Source organism: Ursus arctos, unplaced genomic scaffold (genome assembly GCF_023065955.2).
Source record: "Ursus arctos isolate Adak ecotype North America unplaced genomic scaffold, UrsArc2.0 scaffold_2, whole genome shotgun sequence".
Lineage (NCBI taxonomy): Eukaryota > Metazoa > Chordata > Mammalia > Carnivora > Ursidae > Ursus > Ursus arctos.
The window spans coordinates 29,332,517-29,350,006 of record NW_026622874.1 but is presented as its reverse complement, the minus strand read 5'-3'; the positions used below and the strand labels follow the sequence as shown (position 1 = coordinate 29,350,006).

Here is a 17,490-nt window from a genome sequence, read left to right as displayed (position 1 = left end):
ATGTTTTATAGTTTTCCTATTTACATTTGGTCTTTTAGTTCTCTATTTGAAATTAATTTTTATAAATAGTGTGAGGGAGGGATCTAATTTTTTTCTCTATGAATAGTCAGTGGTTTTAGCATAATTTCTCAAATTAAAATTCACTACTGACATTAAAAAAAAACAACTCTATTATATTTTAACCTTCTGTATATGTACACTAGAATGTCCTAAGTTACCTATTTTTTCTTTTCCAGTGGTCTTTTTGTCTATTCCTGCCCAAAATCATGTAGTTTTAATTACTATATGTGGTAAGATTAGTCTTCTCTCCTTCATCTTAAAAATCATCTTGACTCTTCTTGGCTCTTCATTTTTCCTGATGAATTTTAAGAGCTCTTAGGTTCCAACAAAACACCTTGTTGATTGATTGCAGCATTATGTTGCAATCCAAATTGCATTCCCTGTATATACACTGAGGAAGACATTGACTCTTGTGGTTCATGAATAATGGTATATCTCTGTTATTTATACCTTTTATATAGTTCATAAAAGTTTTAGAACTTTCTTCATAAGAGTCTTTCTTCTCCTTTGTTAGACCTCTCAAATTACTTACCCTGGAACTCAGCCACCATATTGTGAGGAAATTCAGGCTGCATGGAGAGGGCACATGTGGGGGTTCTGGCACTTGCCCCAGCTAGACCTTCAGTCAAAAGCCTGAATTAACTATCAGACATATGAGTGATTTAGCCTTCACAGGATTCCACCTCTTAGCTTTCTAGTTTTCTAGCTGAGGCCTTAAGATATCATGGAGCAGAGATAAGTTGTCCTTACTGTGTTCTGTCTGAATCTCTTCCCCAAAGAAACTGTGATAATAATTATTGTGTTAAGCCACTAAATTTGGGATAATTTGTTACTAAGCATTAGAAAGTTAAAGTACCAAACATCATTCTGATTGTGATTTGGCTGCTTCTTTAGGCCTGCCTAAGGAATACATAACTGAAATATTCTAATATAGTACATGGAGGAATGATTTCTTATCCTCAGTTAATAAACTGGCATTTATTACTGTGTCATGAACTTGGTTAATTTATATTTGTACTGTGTATGATTAAAAAAAAAACATGTATCTGAGTGTATAAGACAGAGGAATAGACCCACACATTAACTCAAAGATATCTTTATTTGGTTGTCCAGTCTTTCTAAATAAGTTTCATAAACTGACACCAAAGAGTATAGTGTAAAACTTCCTTACCACATTTTCATAAAGATTCTAACTTAATCTTCAAAAATTTTTTCACGAAGTTTGCTAATATCAGTGGAAGCTGTAGTCAACCAGACTATATACTCAACTATATACTACATAGGTATTATTTTTCTCAGGTTATTCTATGAACCTTGAGGCCTTGTGTGACCCTGGTTCTTTTTAGGAGGAACCAGTCTTAAAAGTCACTTAGCCTCACTTTTCTGACCTAGAGTTGAAAGTCGCATAGCTTCACTAATGCAGTACTGAGTCTGTTCCCTAGAAGCAAGTCACTAAGTCCAGCCCACATTCATAGGAGAGTAAATTAAACCTTTTGAAAAGAAGAGTGTCAAATAATTTGCGGACAAAAATTTAAAACTAGTACACTTGCTAAGCATGAAATTAGAAACAAGGAAGTTTTATAAATAATGGCATTAGGCTAAAATATCCTAGTTCTCTCATAGCAGGGGATATAGTCATGTTTAAACACCATTAATAGTTCTGGTAGACTTGAAATCCTTTGGCTAAAGTTTTTTCTCGTTGGTTAGTGTTTAGGTGGGCACCGTCTTGTGTTCCCTTCTGAAGAGGTTAAAAAATGATGGGAGAGTGCATATTAAAACCGGTGTATATGAAACAGGAAACTTCCAAGTGTCGGCATAAATGGAACATAGGGTATAAAAGGGGGAGTAAGGGGAAATGAACTTGGAAAGGTGATGCCTCTCAATTTCTCCTCCTCTTTTCTCACCCTCAACTTTAGTTATCTTTACATTACATTTTTAAGGTTGGTAACATTTTCTACACCATAATTAAGCTTTCTCTAAATTGTAATTCTAAAAGTCGAAAGTCAGTGAGCATGGCTTATGTTGTGTGCCTGTATAGGCTTCAGAGCCACAAATGTAATTACATTTCCTTATATAGTCTTTTTAGTATTTCCTGGAGTTTCTAATTGTGTTTCTTTTTCTTGCACTTTTGACATACTTTCAAGTTTTTCTTCCATATAATAAGATATCCTGTTGATTCATCCTCCTGTAGACATCACTGTCATGGGGCTTCTTTCTTCCTATTCTGAATGGCACAGTTGCTCTGTAGGGCTTTACTGCTTTTCTGGATTGATTCCCCTATTCCTGGATTCCATTTCTTTCTCTTTTTCCTTTATTTCTTTTTTTTTTTTTTAAAGATTTTATTTATTCATTTGACAGAGATAGAGACAGCCAGTGAGAGAGGGAACACAAGCAAGGGGAGTGGGAGAGGAAGAAGCAGGCTCATAGCAGAGGAGCCTGATGTGGGGCTCGATCCCAGAACGCCGGGATCACGCCCTGAGCCGAAGGCAGACGCTTAACCGCTGTGCCACCCAGGCGCCCCTCTTTTTCCTTTATTTCTGCATCATGTTCTCAGATAATTTCCTAAGAAAGGTTGTGAGGGTACTAATTTTTCCAAGTATTTGCATGTCTGAAAATGCCTTTATTGAATCATTATACTTTTGATAGTTGGCTATTTACACAGTTCTAGACTGGTGTTCAAATTTGAATGATATACCCCCATTATCTTCTGGCATCACTGTCGCTGATTAGAAATCTAATGGATATCTGCCTCTGGTTCTTTTGTGAGTTGATTTTTTTTTTTTTAATCTGAAAGCTTTTAGTCTTTTCTCCTGGAGATCTGAAATTTCAAAGTGATATGCTAAATTAACCCATTGTTTGGGGTCATTTTTTTCTGTTTAGTTTTCTTTCATGTTTCAAGGCCGTCCTTCCTTGAATGTCTGGTGATCCTTTACTTTCTATTAATATTAGTGAACATTCTCTTTGTTATTGTGGGGTACACACACCTATACTCTTTTTTTTTTTTTTTTTTTTTGGTTTAGTCTTATTTAGAGTGAAGGGGAAGAGAGATAAACAAATTTGTCATTTCTAATATGCATTATGAATTTTTACGTGGATAAGGATTTAGAATACAGCTATTGCAGGAACAGTTGATATTTCGAAGACTAGTCTTATACATGTTCTTGCATTCTAAGTGATTTGAGTCCCATTTTCATTACAGATTTGTTTTGTGATCTTGGGCTCTAATAGTACTTTACATATTGTAAAGCAGTGGCTGTCAGACTTTTTGACTGCAAACTATAATAAATGCATTTTATAAACACATTGTACTCATATACATGCAACACCTTAATTTTTTAAAGATTTATTTGAGAGAGAGAGAGAAGAGCACTCGTGTGAGAGTGGGGGGAGGGGCAGCAGGAGAGAATCTTTAAGCAGAATCCCCCCTGCGCATGAGCCTGAGGGGGAGTGGTGCTTGATCTCGAGGACCCATGAGATCGTGATCTGAGCTGAAACCAAGAGTCAGACATTTAACTGACTGAGCCACCAAGGTGCCCTGCAACATATTGATATTTTATATATATTCTAAAATTCTGGTCATGACCCACTAAAATGATGTACTACCCACCAGTGGGTTGCAGCTCACACCTTGAAAGAGTTCTCTAGATCAGTATTCCTTAAAATGTGAGCCAGATACATATTCACACTGCTTAAAAAAAAAAAAAAATTAGAGATAAGTAGGGAAACCTAATAGGACTTTTGTGAGTTTTTTTGTGGGTTTTTTTTTGCTTTTTGTTTTTTTTTTTAAGATTTGCTTATTTATTTTAGAGAGCGAGCGAATGTGAGGGAGCATGCACAGGCTGGAGGGGCAGAGGGAAGGAAAGCATCTCAAGCAGACTCTCCACACAGGCTCTATCACACAACTCTGAGACCATGACCTGAGTGGAAACCAAGAGGTGGATACTCAACCCACTGCACCACCCATGTGCCCCAGGGCTTTTGTGAGTTTTAAAAGTTGTGTTAATCTTCAAAATTGAAATGTTTCACTTTATCCTAGCGTTGTCTTGATTCTCCTTCTGCTTAAGACCATGCAGGGATTTCTACAGTAAGATTTGTTCGGTGGTATGAAATTTCAGTTTTAAAAAAATGGAAGACAGTTAAGATGCATTTGAAAAACTAATCGTCCAGTCAAGTTTAAACCAATTATGTATTTTGCAAGGCAAGACACATCTGTTTTTTAGATAATTCTTTGTGCAGTTTTTCTTGTATCTTCCATAATTTCCATTTTGGGGATTTAGTAATGTTTTCTAGAAGAGCACTTTAATAAATCCTTAGCTCTGATGTTGTTGAAGAGATAAATTGGTATTTCAGGTCATAATATTTTTAAGTTGTAATCAAATTTCCTTGAGGAATTTTAAAGACTTAAGGCATTTAAAATTGTTGAATATGATACACTGTAATAATAATAACTGGTAAAAATTGCTGGTCTAAATTGCTCTCAAATACTTAGGGAGGTCAAAATACAGGTTTATGACAGGACTGGGTTTTTCTCTTCATTTAATGGCAGTCACTAGGATTTTAAATACTTATCCTTTATTTGTTCCTGATTTATTTACACATTTTAGAAGAAATTAATAATCCATTTGAAATAGATACATGTCATCATTTCAAGAAGACCTGGTGTAAACTGCTCTAACAAAAATTTGGGTTCTCTTGTAATTAATTTCAAGGTGACTAAGGAAATACTGTGTTGTACTCAGGGGATGATGCAAAACAATTACTCTGTGTGCATCTACCATTCCAGTTGCTGTATGATGTACTATAAGGTGTTCTGATTTTTTCCTGTGAACTTGTATGTTTCCACAGGTGTTTTTATTTTTAAATTACTAAGTGAACTTCTGGTGGAAAACATCAGTGAATATTGCAGATAGAGAATCCCAGGCAAAGAAGCTGTCACCGTAGGAATTGGAATGGACATTATCCACATTGAAAATGGCAAACGGATAATTAACATTAGCCCACTAAAAATGACCAAGTCAGAACAATATGTGACATTACTGCCTAAATATTAGACATTGCCAAACTGAAACATCGTTGAGTTTGCAAGCATTCTTGTAATGGTGAAGTTAAAGTATAAAGTGGCCAATGTAGATTTTTGTCAATGCTTTTTACATTTAACAAAGAGAATTATTATGCATTCTTTTTCTCACGGGTTGTTATTCATATTTATGAAATATAGCCAGAATGTAGTCTGATCTTTTTTCAACCTATTAAAATATATTTTTTGCTTTTCTTTTTTTTCTTATGAGAAAATGCAGTGTAAATTGTGTTTCAGAAAGTTACCTAAGAGTTGGGACATTAATTAAACATCTACAAGTGCAAAATATTTCATAACTTCTTGATGAAAACCATCATTGTCTTTTCTTCCTAGGAAAACCATTATAAAAATGTTTTTGACCTATATAAAAATGTTGCATGTCATGAACCTAGCAGTTTCTAATCTCTTGAAGACAGGAAATCATCTCTAACTTTCAGAACTAAGGATTGCTTTGAAAGTTAAATTAGCACATATGAAATACTTAATATTGTGTTTGTCATGAAGGACACACTAATGTTAGCAGTGGTATTATATTTTATTACGTAGCACAGCAAACTGCTTAGTAAGAACATGTACTTACAGGAAGGGTTAGGTGGGAAAAGATTTTTTTCTACTCTTTAATACCTGAAAATAATTGAGGATTGGAAATGTCTATTTTACAGGAACCTGGGTGGCTCAGTCGGTTAAGTGTCTGCCTTCAGCTTGAGTCCTGGCCCCAGGGTCCTGGGATGAGCCCTGAGTCAGGCTCCCTACTCAGCAGGGAGCTTGCTTTTCCCTCTCCTCCCTGCTCATGCTACCTCTCTCTCTCTCTCTCTCTCTCAAATAAATAATGTTAAAAAAAAAAAAAAAGGAAATGTCTATTTTAACTCAGAGACAAAGGAGTTAAAATGTTAACTGATTTCTAAATATTTCTAATGTTTGGGAAGATCCAGATGTGACCTATCCCATCTGAGCATTAGGTAATGCTAAGATAAAGTTCTGGAGGAGAAAAAATAAATTAAATCCTTAGGTTAAGAAATGAATTACTAAATAGAGAAGCTATGAAAAACATTAATTTCTTTCTAGAGAAGACTCTCAAGAGTTAGGTGCCCAGAAAATGAAACTTTTTTTTTCTTTGTATGGAACATAATCCTGAATCTTCCGTTTGCCAATCCTAGAAATCATTTTGTGTCTTCTTTTTTTTTTTAAGATTTATTTATTTATTTATTTATTTATTTGACAGAGACAGCCAGCGAGAGAGGGAACACAAGCAGGGGGAGTGGGAGAGGAAGAAGCAGGCTCATAGCAGAGGAGCCTGATGTGGGGCTCAATCCTATAACACCGGGATCATGCCCTGAGCCGAAGGCAGATGCTTAACGACTGCGCCACCCAGGCGCCCCCATTTTGTGTCTTCTGACATGTTAGCCAGAGGCTTCTGGCCTGTGCTGTAAGAAAAGAATGCCTTCTGTTTGTATTCTATTTTGAAATATATGTACTCAGTTTCATGATCATTATCTCATTTAATCCATTTAAATCTACCATCAATGTAGATTATTGATAAAAATGGTCATTGTTATAAATTCTTTAAGCATAGACATGATGTAATGGTTTACTATTTGTGCCACTTTTGATATTCAGCACCAATTTGAACTTATTCTATAGTGTTTTTCAGTGTGTGTGTGTGTATGTGTATATATATATATATATATATATATATATATATATATATATATATATATATTTAGATTTTATTTGAGAGAGAGAGGGTGAGAGAGAGAGCGCATGAGAAGGGGGAGGGTCAGAGGGAGAAGCGGACTCCATGCTGAGCAGGGAGCCTGATGCGGGACTCAATCCTGGGACTCCAGGATCATGACCTGAGCTGAAGGCAGTCACTTAACCAACTGAGCCACCCAGGCACCCACAGTGCATAATCTTTATTCCTCAAATTTAAGAGTTTTTTCAAACATCAATATGTATTTGTTGGCTCTTTATACACCCCCTGCTGGATGTAAAAGAAATAAAAAGGAACCTTGTTCCGTGAATGATCCTTGCCTTTGAGGAACCTGAAATCTTTTGGTGGGTAATAAAAGAAATATTCGTTAGATACAAGCTTGAATATAATGCATACTCAACTGTATGTTTGAGACTGTGAGTACTGTAGATGTCCTGAGAAGGGAGGAATTACTGTATCCTGACTTGCTACCTAAGGGAAATTTTGTGGAGAATGTGAGATTTAAGTTTATTCTTAGAGGGTGAGTAGGATTTGGAAACACAGGGGAGGAAATCTGGTAAGGTATTTCAGGTAGGGAAAAGAGTTTGAGCAAACCATTGGCCTTTGGAGAAAAGGAGTGCTTTCATGTTGAGGAGTAGGTAACAGGAGGAAGAAGAGAATTAGGACTGGATAACAAAGTGACCATATATTAAAATGGGCTATTGCATGAGTTTGTATTGCTTTTAGCATAAGGAAAAAAACAAAACCCTGTTAGAACTGAGTTAGCTTGTAAAGATATGGCACTTATTTTCCCTATATTCCCCATCACTATAATGGAATTTAGTTATATATAAAAATCTAATATATGTTATAATAAAGATATAAAATTATATAATGAGGATATAGATATCTTTATAAATAGATAAAGGTATTACTAACTGAGAAAACCTGTGGGGATTTCCTGTACAGTATGAGTTGAGAAGGATTCTTACAGCTCAGATAATCACCCCTTCTCTAGTGTATAACACATACCCAATCTAATAAGTTTTGCATAATTGGGAAGCTTACAAAAAGCAGAGGTATTCATCTTATACTTTTTCAAACTAAGTATCAGTATAGTAGACATCTATATGATTTCTTTTAAATTTAATCTCAGGGGGCGCCTGGGTGGCACAGCGGTTAAGCATCTGCCTTCGGCTCAGGGCGTGATCCCGGCGTTATGGGATCGAGCCCCACGTCAGGCTCCTCCTCTATGAGCCTGCTTCTTCCTCTCCCACTCCCCCTGCTTGTGTTCCCTCTCTCGCTGGCTGTCTCTATCTCTTTCAAATAAATAAATAAAATCTTTAAAAATAAATAAATAAATAAATTTAATCTCAGTCAAGAAACTTAAATAATTGAGCTAATTGAAGGTCCTTGTTTACAGATGTGAAGGTTCAGAATTGAAATTTTGCTGTTTTTCAAATGTTGGAAACAAAAGGATTTAATACATTTGTTAGAATCAAATCAATATAATGTGCCCATATGTTTGTAATAAGTAGAGGGTAAAACAATAAACGTTTACTGAATGTCTGTTGTGTACCAGGCACTGTGCTAGATATGAGGTGGTGGGGAGGAAGAGAGAAAAGATCACACTTGTTTCCTGTGTTTAGTGTCCTAATAGTTTAGGAGTGTTGTACATGTAAAACATAATTGCCATATAATATAGCACAATAAATGTTATAGTAGAGATACACACCTAAGATACATTTGGGTAAAAGTGGATTAACCAATCAGCTTTAGTGTCTTAGACAGCATTTCTGAGGGGAATATGTTTCTGCTGAAACCTAATAAATGGGGAGAGTTCCCAGGGTGGGAATGTGGGGAAAGGGCATTCCATGCAGAGGAAACTGTAAAATCTTGGCAAGTTGCAGGGAATATGATTTAACCAAAGTGAGGGTACGTGCTGGAAAGTGTTGAGAGATGATTGTTGACAGTAGACAGCTGAATTTTGTATACAATTCTGAGGAGTTTGAGCTTCAATTTGTAATTTTGGGAGGATCATTGGAAAGTATTGAGTGTGATCAGATTGATTCTCCTTTTAGCAAGATTTTAGCTTTTGAGATTGTTTAGAAGATAAATCAGGAGTTGTAGTAGTTACGGGAACAGGCAAGAGGAGCAGTTAGGATATCACTTTTGTATCTAGATGGTGGATGATGAGGGTATTAAAATGGCAGTGGGAATGACAAGAAAAGGATGATTCCAGATATGTTAAAGAAACAGAATCCGTAATATTTAATGATTGATTATGGGTAGTGAGAGAGAAGGAAAAGTCCATTATGTTTCCTCGTTTCTGGCATGAATGATGAGATTAGATGGATGAATTTTTCAGTAGATTTTTTTTTCCTCACTAGATTTTTGAGAGAAGCTTTATGTGTATGAATAGCTCCTATAAAATTAATAGGCATATTAAAGGTAGTTTCTGGGTAGGTTATTTCTAAGTTTTTCTTTATTTTTATTTATAGATGCCACTTCCAATGAACAACAAGAGCTTTTCTGTCAGAAGTTGCAGCAGTGTTGTATACTGTTTGATTTCATGGACTCTGTTTCAGACTTGAAGAGCAAAGAAATTAAAAGAGCAACACTGAATGAACTGGTTGAGTATGTTTCAACTAATCGTGGTGTAATTGTTGAATCAGCGTATTCTGATATAGTAAAAATGGTAAGATTTATATAAATTCAAGTAAGATCTAAGGTGTAATTATGAATTACTGGGGCTGATTTTTAATAAATGAGCAATAATCAACGTACTCAAAATGTTTTTAAAGTAGTTCATTTGAAAGATTATCCATCCATTCTAGTGATGGTGTCATTGCTTATAATAGTCTGAAAATTCAATAAGACACAGTGGCTGGTGGCTGCCGTATTGTATATTGCAGATCCAGAGCTTAGGAGAAAGATGTAGGCTTAAGATTATACAGACTGATAGATAATTAATATGATAGGGCTGAATTGTCACTAAGGGAGGATGTCTAAAGTGGGAAGAGAAGAACAATGAAAAACTATGGGATTCTCTACATTTCAGTAGTTGGGTAAAGGAGATCTAAAAAATTATATTTATTTAAAATATTTTAATATATTTATAGAGTCTATAACACTTGAATTTTGATAAAAACTCGGGACCTTTAAAAAGTTAAGTAACATAAATAAGTGTATGAAATCTCTGAAATATAAATTACTGCTAACTTTATTAAAGTAAGGTTGTTTAGGATATTGTTTATTAATAATTCAACCTTATTCTCCATCAAATAGTAGAAATTTGTTTAGGATTTGTGACTTTTGTATTTTGGTGCATAGTAACAAAATACAAAAAATTTAGTTGGAGTAATTAGAGAGTCACTGAGTACATAATTGAAGCTTAAATGTTACCCGGGTATAGAAGGTTATAGCAAGTATAATTTGTACTTGTCTTCATTTCCTTCCCCTTGCCTAATATATGTTCTGGGGGAAGAACAAAATGTAGTTAAATTTGGCCCTATTATACTAGTTTTCTTTCATCACTCTGTACTAGAAAATTTTCTGTTTTTTTTTTTAATGAAAATAAAAGCCTTAAAGAATTTTTAAAAGATTAGCTGTTCCAGAGAACATTGATCAAAATAAAATTGGTTTCCGAAACTCTCATAGACAGTAAAAAGTGACCGTTTGAAAACGGAAATATTGAATACTGATAAACTTATTTTGTTTTTTGTTTTGCGTTTATCATTAAAATATGTTCAGAGGAAAACAGTATTTCTATTTTACTGATTCCAAATGGTTAGTATTCATGAATTTTGAAAATACTGAAAAAGATACTTTATTTTTATCTCTGTAAATGTACTGACTTGAGGAGGGGGTGCCTGGCTGGCTTAGTGGGTAGTTCGTGCAACTCTTGATGTCAGACTTATGAGTTTGAGTACCATGTTGGGTATAGAGATTACTTAAAGTTACTGACTTGGATATTGAAGTGACTTAAATATTTGCATATTGAAAATGCTCAAATATTTGAGTCAAATTATTCTGTAATTTGCTATGTAATAATAAATTCTGGAATTTAATTTTTTTCCCCAAGAAAAAAGGTGTGTGTGTTTGTCGTCTTTTTTTTTTTTTCCGGGTACTTTATTTCTAGGTAAGTGTGAAGCCAGCTCACCCTGTTGGCCCTGTAAAGCTCTTATGTATGTTTGTTGTATACAGTTACTTTTGTTGGTGGCTAGAAGGTTATTTTTTTTTCTTTTACTACCAATAGTAAGTATGATGTCAAAGGCAAATTATGCCCTCTTCTGGGATATATTTCCCTTTGAAGTTTTGTCTGTGACTTTCTGCCATTCTTTGAGAAATTGATATCCATCAAACTTTTGGTTCTGCCTTAATGTTGAGTTCTAACAGATCAAATTCTAGGTTATTACTTTCTAAGTCTTATGGTTCTAGTAGTTGACTGTTAGCAGTTCTTTGGCTGACCATAGATGCCACTTCATAAGAACAGTTGGAGATTTGCTTGCACCACCAAACAGCTCTTGTCTCATCCTTTACTCCATAAATAGTTTATTTCAGGTGACCAGTCCTTATTAGTATGGCTTTAAATGTTTACTAAGCCATGTAGTCTCTCAGTCTGTTCATCATTCTTCAAAGAATTGTGAGTTAGCACCACAGTCTAACTTTGTTAGAGAAAAAAAGATGTGAAATTTACCTTGCTGCTGAGACAGTTGAATGACAAAATTATAACTATTGTATTTCATTGAATCTGAAATGAAGAATCTCACATCCTGATTTCAGAGAGATTAATGTTTTTTTTTTTTTTAAAAAGGCTCAGAGTAGATGAAATACATTAAATCACCAATGGGGTATTATAAACTATATCTGTAATAGCAGTGAAAGTATTCTGCCTCCCACGCCTCTCCTTAGTGTGGTGTGTATGTATAGGAATGGAGATCTTTTCTCAAACTCTTTCGTATTGTAAGGTAAGTAAATGGCTGGATTAGAATATGGAGGGAATTGTGGAAAGATGAAGAGGATCAAGTTAGAGATAGGTAGAGTTAGGATCTTTATGCTTTTCCCCCCATAATCCCCTCCCCTCCTTTTTTTTTTTTTTTCTGTTAAGCAAAACTTGGAAAGAACAACTTGTAATATAAGGAAGGAGGAATCCAGAAGAAATCTGTAATCTTTAGTAGGTTGGCATCTGAAGAAGTCAGTTATGGATTAGAGAAAAGAGAAACAAATGCCTGCCTTCTTCATATCTTGATGAGGTTTATAGGTTTTGAACTAGGCTTGTAGTCACAACTTAACTCTTTCCTTAAAGTTATCTTTAAACTATTTCATTTACATTGTTTAATCTAATTATACAGCAAGGAATATAAATCTAAATTTCTTTTTCTTTACAGATCAGTGCTAATATCTTCCGTACTCTTCCTCCAAGTGATAATCCAGATTTTGATCCAGAAGAGGATGAACCCACGCTTGAGGCCTCTTGGCCTCACATACAAGTATGAAACATATTATATATTGATAATTTTTGCATTTATGATATTCTGCTGAAATCATGGTGGTTTTTAGATCCGAGTGTCTATTTAAAATATTTGACTTTTAGTATGTGTTATTATTTTCTTTTTCCCAAAATGTTTTTACTTTTTTATTGTGATAAAATACACTTTTATCATTTAAACCATTTTAAAGTGTACTGTTCAGTGGCATTAAGTACATTCACAGTGCTGTGCAACCATCACCATTTCTAGTTCTAGAAGTTTTTCATTACCCCAGTGGAAGCCCCCTTCACATTAGCAGTCACTTCCCATTCTCCTAACCCCACAATCCCTGACAACTACTAATCTGCCTTCTGGCTCTATGGATTTGCCTGTTATGAATATTTAATATAAGTGAAATCATATAATATGTGGCCTTTTGTGTCTGGGTTCTTTTATTTAACATAGTATTTTCAAGGTTCAGCAATGTTGTCTCGTGTGTCCATACCTCATTCTTTTTAATGGGTGAATAATATTTCATTTTCTGGATACACCGTATTTTATTTATCCATTAATCAGTTAATGGATGTTTTGGCTTATTGTAACAAGAGCTATTATGACCAGTCACGTACCAGTTTTTGTTTTAAAATGTTTCCCATTAAATTTTGATAAGTTGTGTTTTTGTTTTCATTCACCTCAAATATTTTCTAATTTTCCTGTGATTTCTTCTTTATTATTTAGGAATATGTTAAATTTCTACATATTTTTGACCACCACGTTTCTTTCTATTACTGATTTCTAATTATTTCATTGTAGTTGGAGAATATACTTTAAGTTCATTGAGGATTGAGTTCATTTAGTTCAGTCCTTTAAGTTCATTGAGGATTGTATTAGGACCTCACATATAGTATATTCTGGAGAATGTTTCATGTGTGCTTGAGAAGAATGTGTGTTCTGTGGTTGTTGGTAGAGTGTTCTGTAGAAATCTGTTAGGTCTAATTGGTTTGTAAGGTTGTTCAAGTCTTCCATTTCCTTGTTTTGATCTTTTATTTACTTCTATCCATTATTGAAAGTGAGATATTGAAGTTTCCAGCTATTGTTGCTGAATTATATATTTCTCTCCAATTCTGTCAGGTTTTTCTTCATGTATTTTGGGGCCCTGTTGTTAGCTGCTTATGTTTATAATTGTTATATCTTCCATCTGGATGTGCTTATCATTGTAACTCTAGAAAGTTTCTCAAGTTTATTTTGTCTCATATTAGTATAGGCACTCCACCTCTCTTTTGGTTACTGTTTGCATGATACATCTTTTTCACCCTTTTACTTTTAATCTGTTTCTTTGAGTCTAAATTGTGTCTTGTAAAAGTTGGATATGTTTTTTTAGTTAGTTTCGACAGTTTCTGCCTTTTGATTGGAATGATTAATCCATTTACATTTAATGTAATTACAGATAAGATAGGATTTACATCTGCCATTTTGCAATTTTCTGTTTCATGCCATTTTGTTTCTCTATTCTCCATGACCACTTTTTGTATTAAACAGTTATTTTCTAAGGTACCATTTTAATTCCTTTTTTTTTTTTTTTGAAGATTTTATTTATTTGTCAGAGAGAAAAAGCACAAGCAGGGGGAATGGTAGGCAGAGGGACAAGCAGGCTGTCCGCTGAGCAGGGAGCTCAATGCGAGACTTGATCCCAGAGCCCTAGGATCGTGACCTGAGCTGAAGGCAGATGCTTAAACAACTAAGCCACCCAGGCATCCTTACCTTTGTTTTGTTTTGTTTTGTTTTGAACTGTATTTTTTATTTTTTTAGTAGTTACCCTGGGGATTACAGTTAGCATCTTAAAACAATCTAGTTTGGTTGAATACTAACTTAATTTCAATAATATACAAAATTTTGGTCCAGTATACCTCCATTGCCTCCCCTACCTCCTTGGTGGTATTATTTGTGGTATTATTGTCATACAAATTAGATCTTCTTTTTTTAAAGATTTATTTATTTGAGAGAGAGACAGAGTATGGGGGTGGGCAGAGGGAGAGGGGAAGCACACTCCCCACTGAGTGGGGAGCCAGACACAGGGCTCAATTTCACAAATCTGAGATCATGACCTGAGCCAAAACCAAGAGTCAGACACTTAACTGACTAAGCCAACCAGGTGCCCCATGAATTAGACCTTTATACATGCCCACCAATACAGTTTTGTAATTATTGCTTTATGTGGTTGTCTTGTAGAGCAATAGAATAAATTAGTTATAAATAAAATACGTTTATGCTGTCATATTTATTTATGTATAGTTGACCCTTGAACAACATGAGTTTTAACTGCATGGGTCTACTTATATGCAAATTTTGTTTGATAAATACAGTACAGTACTGCAAATGTATTCTCTTCCTTATGTTTTTTTAAAAATTTTAATTCCAGTATAGTTAATATACAGTGTTATGTTAGTTTCAGGTATACAGTGTAGTGATTCAACACTTCTGTATATTACTCAGTGCTCACTGTGATAAGTTTACTCATAATCCCCTTCATCTGTTTCAGCCATTCCCCCCACCCACCTCCCCTTTGGTAACCTTTAGTTTGTTCTTTATAATTATTTATAGAGTCTATTTTTTGGTTTGTTTCTTCTTTGTTCTGTTGTTTTCCTCTTTAAATTCCACATGTGAGTGAAGTTATATGGTATTTGTCTTCCTCTGACTGACTTATTTCACTTAGCACTGTACTCTCTAGATCCATCCGTGTTGTTTGAAATGGCAAGATTTCATTCTTGTTTATGGCTGAGTAATAGTCCACTGTGTGTGTGTGTGGAGGGGGGGATATAATATTCCACACACACACCACATCTCTTTTATCCATATTCATTTATCAGTGGACACTTGGGCTACTTCCATAATTTGGCTGTTGTAAATTATGCTGCAGTAAACATTGGGGTACATATATCTTTTCAAATTAGTGTTTTCATATTCTTTGGGTAAATACCCAGTAATATAATTACTGGATAATATAGTAGTTCTATTTTTAATTTTTTGAGGAACCTCCATACTATTTTCCACAGCAGCTGCACTAGTTTGCATTCCCCTTATGATGTATTTTTTTTAATGAATTTTTTTCAGATTTTTATTCATTTATTTGTGAGAGAGAGCACAAGCAGGGGGCAGAGGGAGAGGGAGAAGCAGACTCCCCGCTGAGCAGGGAGCCCGACGTGGGGCTTGACCCCAGGGTCCTGGGATCATGACCTGAGCCAGAAGCAGACTCTTGACCTACTGAGCCCCCCCCCCCCACCAGACGCCCCTGGATAATCTCTACTCATCTGCCTTCACATTCACTTACTCTTTCTTATGCCAGCTCAGATTGTTTTGGGTTGCTTTTGTGGGTCAGCAAGTTCACTGAAGTCCTCACTCTGCCATTCAGAAGTCTCTTATCTGGAGCATGTCTATTTAATTGAGACTGAGGGAGGGGTGTCTTCCTGACCTAAATGCCATTATGTGACAGTTCACACCTCAGATGTAATTGGAAAATTGGTAATAAAAACTTATATAGGCAGGACCAATTCTTCCATTAAACCTTCCCTGTTTCTGTCTAGCTCTGACTGCGTCAAACATACCCTCAAATATGTGGCTTTAATGTAATGTCATCTAGGGTTCACTCAGGAGAATCACATTGGCACTACCTCAGTTCATACTTTAGTAACTAGCACTCTTCAGGTAGAATTCAGGGTAGATCATCCTACATTACTTACAGACTGTTACAGAGAATCCACTATAGCCATAAAGTATTGTACGCACATGTGTATAGTGTTTCTTTTGCACATGTTTTTATTTATATCTAGTCTTTGTGATCATTGATTTTTGTTCCCCAGTTGTCTAGCTAAAATACTCTGAGAATATTCAAATGACACTTTATTATTTTTAAGCAAGGCTCTGAAGGAGAAAGTAAAAGCTCAAAGGACTCTTGCCTTTAATGCTTCAAATAAATTTTGTATTTTAAAAATAATATTAATGACCTAAAATCTGCAGGCAAGCACAATGATATGTTTTTCTAGAGAATTTAATGAATAGGTCTATATATAACCAATGGTACTCATTTATAAGACTGCTGATCATGATTAGCGAATTATATTATAGCAATACGAATAACTATTGAGCACTTACGTGTTTCAGAGATAGTGACAACTGCTTTATATACATTATCTCATTTAATCCTTTTGGTAACACCATAATATTCACATTTTAGGATAGAGGGATGGGTGATGGGCAGTAAGGAGGGCACTTGACGTAATGAGCACTGGGTGTTATATGCAACTGATGAATCACCAAATTCTGCCAAACTAATAATACACTATATGTTAACTAAATTGAATTTAAATAAAAAATTTTTCAAAAATATTGTTTACATTTTATAGATAAGCTCACGTGAAGATAAAAGAGATTAAGAACCCTGCCCAAGATTATAAAAGTAATAAATGGCCAAATTAGGTTTACAACTCAAGTATTACTCCAGAGTACTTGCTCTAAATTTTTCTTTTTTTTTTTTTTTTTTTTAAGATTTTATTTATTTATTCGACAGAGAGAGACAGCCAGCGAGAGAGGGAACACAAGCAGGGGGAGTGGGAGAGGAAGAAGCAGGCTCATAGCGGAAGAGCCTGATGTGGGACTCGATCCCGGAACGCCAGGATCACGCCCTGAGCTGAAGGCAGACGATTAACCGCTGTGCCACCCAGGCGCCCCACTTGCTCTAAATTTTTAAAAGCTTTAGTGCCTCTCTTAATATAGTCTGTGGCCCTAAAATAAATGCATACCAGTTCTTAATGAGGCTTAATTCATACCTTCTTAGCTTCATTGTAACACCAGTAAATTAAATCTTCCAAATAATTCAACTAGCCATACTTTTTCTTTTTTAGCCCTCATAAGTGAGTTTTTAAAGGTATAATTATATAGGTATGGATATGCCTTAAATAAAACCAAAGTTTATATATACAAAATCTAACAAGAGAATTATTATCATTACAAAGCCTGATGAAATGGAAGTGATTCTGGTGACAGACCTCTACTTAAATCCCAGTTTTTATACTTTTTCTACCTGTATGACCTGGTTAAGCTGTTTAACTTCTCTGTATCCTCCTTTATAAAACTGGAATAAAACAGGATTGTATAAGGATTGAATGAGATAATGTATGCACAGAAACTAGCACAGT

General features: G+C 35.0%; 1 protein-coding gene across 2 annotated transcripts in view; it reads left to right on the top strand.

Annotated features, from left to right (window-relative positions):
• The window catches only part of PPP2R5A (protein phosphatase 2 regulatory subunit B'alpha), a 69,199-nt gene that overhangs the window by 25,763 nt on the left and 25,946 nt on the right, over positions 1 to 17,490 (top strand). For both annotated transcript variants that reach the window (XM_026509101.4, XM_057315585.1), the window contains exons 2-3: positions 9,329 to 9,525; positions 12,218 to 12,319. In XM_026509101.4, the coding sequence (XP_026364886.1) occupies positions 9,329 to 9,525; positions 12,218 to 12,319 (299 nt within the window). The remainder of the gene's footprint in view (positions 1 to 9,328; positions 9,526 to 12,217; positions 12,320 to 17,490) is intronic.